Source organism: Triticum urartu, chromosome 7A (genome assembly GCF_056163025.1).
Source record: "Triticum urartu cultivar PI428250 chromosome 7A, HENAU_Tu73, whole genome shotgun sequence".
Taxonomy (NCBI): Eukaryota; Viridiplantae; Streptophyta; class Magnoliopsida; order Poales; family Poaceae; genus Triticum; species Triticum urartu.
In genome coordinates, this window is record NC_141879.1 from 212991964 (window position 1) to 213000381 (window position 8418).

General features: G+C 44.0%; 1 protein-coding gene across 1 annotated transcript; it reads right to left on the minus strand.

The window, feature by feature from the left end:
- Positions 1-72: 72 nt before the first annotated feature.
- LOC125521056 (acyl-coenzyme A oxidase 2, peroxisomal) lies at positions 73-5079 on the minus strand. The gene is made up of 7 exons (XM_048686117.2): positions 4509-5079; positions 3040-3155; positions 1992-2875; positions 1527-1706; positions 1283-1449; positions 697-820; positions 73-588 (listed from the first exon to the last, which is right to left on the minus strand). Exons 1-7 carry the CDS (start codon positions 4970-4972, stop codon positions 433-435), a joined length of 2091 nt encoding a protein of 696 aa, XP_048542074.2. The 5' UTR covers positions 4973-5079; the 3' UTR covers positions 73-432.
- Positions 5080-8418: the final 3339 nt, after the last annotated feature.

The following is an 8418-nucleotide window of genomic DNA, read 5'->3' on the forward strand; positions in this document are numbered from 1 at the left end:
CAACCAACCGATTAGCCACATCATCATGTTTGTCACGTGACTGAAGACAGATTATTGATCAGACATTGTAGCTACAGAATTTCTCACGTGCAACGAGCTTTATTCAAAGAGTTGCTGCCAAAACACAGCTGACAAAAATTGTTCACAATATTATCACTTATACACATCTCATGTCTATTACTTATCTTATTATACACTCGATTTACTATGTTGGATATATGACACTCCCTCCGTCCCAAAAAGCTTGTCTTAGATTTGTCAAGATACGGATTTATCTAGACATGTTTTAGTGTTAGATACATCCATATCTAGATAAATCTAAGACAAGCTTTTTGGGACAGAGGTAATAGAAGTCTGTTTATATATAACTTCTTGACTAACGGTCTGGGCTTGCAGTAGAATATGGTAGGCCTATGTTGTTTGTTTGTTTGTCTAGAAGCCGACACACTGCGTATACTGAGCGTAGGCCTCCGATTGCATGCCGATTGGCGCACGGATGACTTCATCTGGAAGATCAAAGGCGTCGACGAGTTCTCGAGCAACAAGCCTCACTTGGTAACTGAGGTAGTCTACCAGTTTGTGGATAGCCTGCAAGCATACAGGGAGCATAGTAGCATCAGGTCCTGGTTCTGGTCTCAAGCCAAGGACTGACATTGCAATTTTGTACTATGGGGTTGATGACAAGCATATACAAACCTTGGCTTTGTTTGGCGCGACATAGTCTACATTCCGATATGTCCCGATGTCTTTCCAGATCCTATCGAGCGCATAAAGGTCGCACACCAGCTTCAGTACTTCACGTGTTTTTGCATCAGGGCAGCTGCATAGACACACCAAAAGTCATTTTTGTCGCATTAACCTCACTGGATAAAGTCAAAAGGGTTACGAACACAACATCTCAATGGTGAGAGTAGGCTTTGATAGTTCACCTTAATTTCCGTTCGTGGTTCAGCTAAACAACAGAATGAGGATAAGGGCTCAAACACAAAAAGTAGTCCTCGGTACCAGAAGTTGCAAGAGAACTATACTATACAAAGGGCGACAGGAGGACTTTTCAAGGGATAATTCTACAACCCAAGCACAAATAATCATGAATTCATGATCGACGGGTGGTAAATTGGAGTCAGGGAGACAGGAGGGTTTTTCAATGCTTTCGCTGATCTCAACCAACCAAATCTTCATTGTAAGTATTCAACAAAATCTTACTAGCAAAACTAATGTGTCAAGCTAGCTAGTAAGCAATGATGGTAAGAACAATGTAACTGAGGACACAGAACTATACCTCTTCACTGCTTCTATAAACCTTGCGAGGATGACAGCCTCAACGTGTGATTCCGCGAGCGTGAGCAGATGGTTTAAACATCTGTTCCATGCACCAAAACCTCCAAGTGTCTTCATGTGCTTCTGGAGTCGAGCAGCAACACTATGCAGTAGTCTAGATGTTCGGTACTGAGAAGAGGGTTTATGCAATCAGTGCAGGACTTCTATCCAATTGCTACTGATATTATTATGAAGATAAGACTCACTCTGAATGCATCCAGCTGAAATTTAGGATCCCTTAGATGGTCTTCCCCTTCCCACCGAGCAGTAACGGGGTTAGGCTGAGACAAGTAGGTGCTCATGGAGTCTCTCAAGTAGTTCCAGGTGACTGAGAGTGTTCCTCCCTTAAATTTTTGCTGATATTGCTTCAGGAGATCGCCAGCAACCTACAATAGCATTGTGATAAGAGGTACAGTACAATATTTGAGGTATAAGTAACTTCATATCACATGAAATTACTCACCCAAACTTCTACCCCCAATATGTAATCAAGTGTGAGTTCTTAGTATATACTCCCTCTGTAAAGAAATATAAGATCGTTTAGGTCACTAAAGTAGTGATCTAAATGATCTTATATTTCTTTACAGAGGGAGTACTAGCCTTTCAACTATCAGTGAACATGCCCACCAAATATTGCAAAAATAAGCTTTGTAAAGGATTCCGATTGGTACCTGCTGCAGCAGAACTGTATTGTCTCCTTCAAATGTTTGAAATATATCATGGTCATTCCGCAGACCACCAAAACGATTTACAGCAGCATACCCATGGCCACCACAAGATTCTCGGCATATGCTAATAGATTTTGCTGTGTATGAAGTTATGTAGGACTTCAACCCAGATGAAAGTACATGGACATCAGCGCTAATATCCTCGTCATTGGTTTTCTTCATTTCCGAGTACTTATCTACCAAATACTGCCTGGCAAAATGAAATGCATATGCTGATGCCAACATAGGCATTAGTTTGTGCTGGTGAGATTGGTAATCCAGCACACTGATTTCAGGCTGCTTAGGTGGACCAAATTGTTGACGCAGTAAAGCATATCTAACAGCAATGGTTACTGCAACTTTGAGTATTCCCACAGAACTATATGCAAGACTAACTCGTCCCCCGACAAGCTCACCAAGGGTTGCTGCAAATCTTTTATTAATTGTGGGGAGACTGCTTGTGTATTTTCCATCTCGCGCCACATCACCGAATCGGTTCAGAAGATTGTCACGGGGTATCCTAACGGAACGGAATCTCAGGGCACCATTATCTACACCATTTAGGCCTATCTTGTGCCCACAATCATTGATCTCAATTCCAGGAAGAACAGCATGGGTTTCAAGGTCCCGAATTGGGACAATAAATGCATGAATTCCCATGTCAGCAGGTTCCCCTCCTTTTCCTTGAAGCGGTAGAATTAACCTCGCAAAAACAGTAGCGAATTTTCCATGAAGAGCTGAGTTGCCAATCCACCACTTAATGGCTCCATTGTTTGGTGTATCAATAATGAACTCATCAGTAACTGAATCAAATGTAGCAGTGGTCTGTAGGGCTTGAACATTGGATCCTGTCAAAAAGCAACAAACATAAATGAAGGGAATCTTTTCAAACAATTGTAAACAGTGTTCTAGGTGTTGGAAAAGTCCCAATAGACAGTTAAATTGCAAATCAATCAAAGTACCAAACAAGAAATCAGCAATACTGATGGAATAATTGAATAGATAATCTAACCATGATGCAGTTCTGTCATAGCAAAACAGCCTGGATAATCCAAATTATCGATTTTGTCAAAGTACTTTTCCCTGTGCTTCTTGGTTCCCAAATTTATTATAGAACCACCCCAAAGACTGCGTTGACAAGCAGGCAAGTTAGTCGATTTATAACAACAGGTACACAAGGAAAAGGCAGGACGTAAAACCAGTAAATAATAATTACAAATGTCAAATGATGTGTTATTGTCCTGCTAAGATCATCAAAGAAAATAATCCGACATACCGCTGAGGGCATTTTGCATGAATTCCAGAATGATAAAGGTGCAGTGTTTGAGGTTGTATGAAATGAACCACCAACCGAACTCCAGATGCATGTATACCCTAAATAATCCCAATACTCGAAACAGAATCGTCACGACTACAAAAAATGGGTACATGAAATGCTTGACATTTCACAATAATAAACTGTGCAAGCAATCATCCCTGTAGGCAATCAAATGGCTCATGAACTAACCATCATCGCGGGGAGTTGCTTAGAATTGCCTGGCATGATGATGCGCCTGTAGGGAGTTCAGTGCCTCGGTGCTTGTAGTTCCTGTAGGGGCCATTCCGTAGTTCTCTAGTGGATTTTTAAAACTGTTTGATGTTTGAATCTGTAATAATTCTGCTGTGGCTACTTCTGGCTGGAGCCGAGAGCTGTAAACTCTGTCCGTTGGTTGCCTTTGCTTTTTCAATAAAAAGTTGGGGCAGGGGGGCAACCCCTTTCGGTTCAAAAAAAACTAACCATAACCAAAGTTGTAACAAACCAAGCATCTTAATCAAGAAATAATGCTTCTTCTTTCGCCACAACAATTAATTAGGCCCATGCTACGGCAGCAAAAAGCTATCATCTACTATCAAGCCACCACAAAATATGAACCCATGTGCACTCGTACTGAAGCTCTGTTTTCAGAGTCCTTGTCACACTCATAAGTGCCTGCCCCCAAAAGGAGTGCAATTGCAACCCACCGTACATGAAGTAGGTTGCAGTTAAGCTATCAACAGATCCATGAAGTAGGTTGGGGCATTAAGTTATCAACAGATCCAAGCCCACACTCATAAATCACATTCACCATGCTCCAAGTTAGAATCCTCGTGAATGGGATAATCAGTATGGTAAAGATCAGTATGATTTGTGTTATTCACATTCAAAAGAGTAAAACAAAACGATTTAGTTACTGATACCGACATTCAAATTACCAACTGATCCATACATGAGTTCGCAGTTCGCCTCGTGACATCAAGCAATTATGTAAGCCCTCTGGTTAACCTTTTTTTTCAGATGGAACCCTCTGGTTAACCACCAACTAACAATCCCAATATGTATATGGAACATATGGGAGAAATTCAGGATCGAGTTGTGTTCTTTACCAGTTTATTTGTGAGGGGATCACTCAATTGCCAGTAAATTAACTGCCACGCGCGGTGAAAAAAGCAAAGCGAACCAACCTGTACTGTACGCCGAACTTGACGGCGAGGGAGATGTCGAGCCCGCCGACGGCCTCCATGACGGCGAAGTACTCGTCGGGGTCGTCTGCCATGAGGCTGAGCGGCCGCACCCCGGCCTCGCGAACGAGCGCCGTCATCTGCCGGAAGCAGAGCTCGCGGTGGGCGGCCATGGGCAGCTCGACGGGCGTGTGGAGCTCCGGCCGCTCGACGAAGAACCTGTATAACCGCTCCTGCGTCGCCAGGTGCCGCCCCCGCAGGTAGGCGGTGAGGGCTGCCGCGTCCACGTCCAGGCCCCCCGCCCGCCGCTTCCCCGCGCACGCGGCGGGGGCCAGGGCATTAGCCCCCTCGGGGGCGGGCCGATCGGAGGGCTGTAGGAGGTGGAGGGAGAGGCGGCGGAGGCGGCGCATCGCCGGCGTGGAGTCTTCGTCGTCGGAGCCGTAGCCGGAGCGGGACATGGTGGCCATGGCGACGGCGGCGACGTGTTGGATGGAACGTGTGCGGGGCGGGGCGGGGCGGGAGTGGGAGAGCGAAGCCGAGGTTGTTGGGGACGTTGCGTTAGGACGTTGCTCTCGGCCTTGCTTGGCAGGCCCCCACGGACCCCTTCCTTCCGCCCCAATCCACCAATCCCCTTCTCTCCCTACGAGTAAAGTGCACAAAATCATCATATTTACGAACGCTGAATAAAATAAAAAACACCATGTTACATTCTCTTTTTGCAAAACTCATCATAATTGTGCTGGCAGTTTGCCAAAAACGATTGATAGGTCGATTATAGACGTTTGAGAAAAAAATAGAACGTTGGGTCCCACTATCAGGTGTCGCGTTGCCTTGATGAAGATGACGCTCGTCACACGCTATTAAACGACGATAGCAAAACACTAAGAACATGTACAGTGGTTAATAAAACAGTGTTATCTTAAGTTTTGCATGTAATTTAGATATGATAATAGAAGGACGTCTACAATGGGTTATCTCTTATCCTTGTGTTTAATAACTAGTAATTTCTAAAAATATAGTGAGACATATTATGTTAAGAGATAATCTTTTAAATAAGCGAAGACAACACTTTTCCTATGATTTCTCTCTCTCCCCCTTCTCAACATTTATCTTATGTGGCACTCTAAGATAGCACCATTGTGCATGCTCTAACCGGTAGCCCCCCCCCCCCCCCCCACACACACACAAATTGCTCCTCAGCCGCTTCCTCCTTGCCACCCGCACTCGCTCCCACCCATGGAGTCCGATGGCAGCGGGCGCTCCGCCGGTGACGGAAGGGACGGTCACGACCTCTCTATCGACAGCAGCGGAGACAACCACATGGGCCCTAAAGGCTCATTAGTGGTGCCATCCTATTAGGCTCGGGCGGGAAGCCGCATTGGGCCAAGGTGGGGGGGGGTGGAAACTTATGAGGACCCCTCCTCCCCCTAGGTTGTTCGAACCAAGGAGGGGGTTGCCTTTCCATAAGTCAACTAGTGACACACAAGTCCCCTTGGAGGCACCCCTCTCGCGCATAGCCACCACGCCCATCTCTTCTCCATCTAGTTGAGAACTAGATGGATCGCCGCTAGGCTCTTCTTCATCTAGTTTTATCTTGTCTGATTTTGTTTTGGATGACAAAGTGTTGCGGGATCGCTAACTTGGAACACGTGGATACTGTAGAGGGGTCGTCCACTTTGACCCTCAATCAGTTGAATAATTCTCATGGCAGGGAGGTATAACCTAGCTGCAAGAATCGTCGGATCATCATCAGCTTTTTCTTCCTCTCCACCGTGATTTAGTTAGTAAGATCAGATATATCTTCTGAAGGAAATATGCCCTGGAGGCAATAATAAAATTGTTATTTATATTTCCTTATATCATGATAAATGTTTATTATTCATGCTAGAATTGTATTAACCGGAAACTTAGTACATGTGTGAATACATAGACAAACAGAGTGTCACTAGTATGCCTCTACTTAACTAGCTCGTTGAATCAAAGATGGTTAAGTTTCCTAGCCATAGACATGAGTTGTCACTTGATTAACGGGATCACATCATTAGAGAATAATGTGATTGACTTGACTCATTCCGTTAGCTTAGCACGATGATTTTTTAGTTTGTTGCTATTGCTTTCTCCATAACTTATACATGTTCCTATGACTTTGTGTGCTACCAAACGTCACAACGTAACTGGATGATTATAAAGGTGCTCTACAGGTGTCTCTGATGGTGTTTGTTGAGTTGGCATAGATCGAGATTAGGATTTGTCACTCCGATTGTCGGAGAGGTATCTCTGGGCCCTCTCGGTAATGCACATCAATATAAGCCTTGCAAGCAATGTCACTAATGAGTTAGTTACGGGATGATGCATTACGGAACGAGTAAAGAGATTTGCCGGTAACGAGATTGAACTAGGTATTGAGATACCGAAGATCGAGTCTCAGGCAAGTAACATACCGATGACAAAGGGAACAACGTATATCGTTATGCGCTTTGACCGATAAAGATCTTCATAGAATATGTGGGAGCCAATATGAACATCCAGGTTCCCCTATTGGTTATTGACCGGAGACGTGTCTCAGTCATGTATACATAGTTCTCAAACCCGTAGGGTCTGCACGCTTAACGCTCATTGACGATCGATATTATGAGTTTATGTGTTTTGATGAGCCGAAGGTTGTTTGGAGTCCCGGATGTGATCACGAGCATGACGAGGAGTCTCGAAATGGTCGATACATAAAGATCGATATATTGGAAGCCTATGTTTGGACATCGAAAAGGTCCCGAGTGAGTTCGGGCATATACCAGAGTACCGGGGGGTTACCGGAACCCCCCGGGGAGTATATGGGCCCTAATGGGCTTTAGTGGAGAGAGAGAGAGGCAGCCAGGGCAGGCCGCACGCCCCCTGATGAGGACATAACTATCTTGGATACGACCAAAAATATTGCATACATGCATATTTGTCAGGTGATTTTTAGTGCAAACTATTCAATAATCTATTTATGTTATCCAGAACAAAAATACTTCATACACTTTTGTGTTTTGTCTAATAGCAGGTGTATGGGACATTTGTACAATCCCCATATGAAGATAAGGGAAAAGGAGAAGTTTAGGTTCTGTTCAAAAAGTTCTCTCACGTCACTTTTGGGCCAAGAGAAGATAGAGTCCAAGTCTCTCACGTTCTGGATTCAGATTCGGACTGCACAGACATACCTGACTCAAAACGCCAACAACTTTTTCATACGGACTCCAAATTGGGTGATTCTTTTTTTGTTGGAAAGTAGATTTCGTGCTCTTTGATAACCCACAAGTATAGGGGATCGCAACAGTTTTTAAGGTTAGAGTATTCAACCCAAATTTATTGATTCGACACAAGGGGAGCCAAAGAATATTCTCAAGTATTAGCAGCTGAGTTGTCAATTCAACCACACCTGTAAACTTAATATCTGCAGCAAAGTATTTAGTAGCAAAGTAATATGATAGTAGTGGTAACGATAGCAAAAGTAATGGTAGCAAAAGTAATGTTTTTGGTATTTTGTAGTGATGATAACAATAGCAACAGAAAAGTAAATAAGCGAAGAACAATATATGGAAAGATCGTAGGCATTGGATCGGTGATGGAGAATTATGCCGGATGTGGTTCATCATGTAACAGTCATAACATAGGGTGACACAGAACTAGATCCAATTCATCAATGTAATGTAGGCATGTATTCCGAATATAGTCATACATGCTTATGAAAAAGAACTTGCATGGCATCTTTTGTCCTACCCTCCCGTGGCAGCGGGGTCCTAGCGGAAACTAAGGGATATTAAGGCCTCCTTTTAATAGAGTACCGGACCAAAGCATTAACACATGGTGAATACATGAACTCCTCAAACTATGGTCATCACCGGGAGTGGTCCCGATTATTGTCACTTCGGGGTTG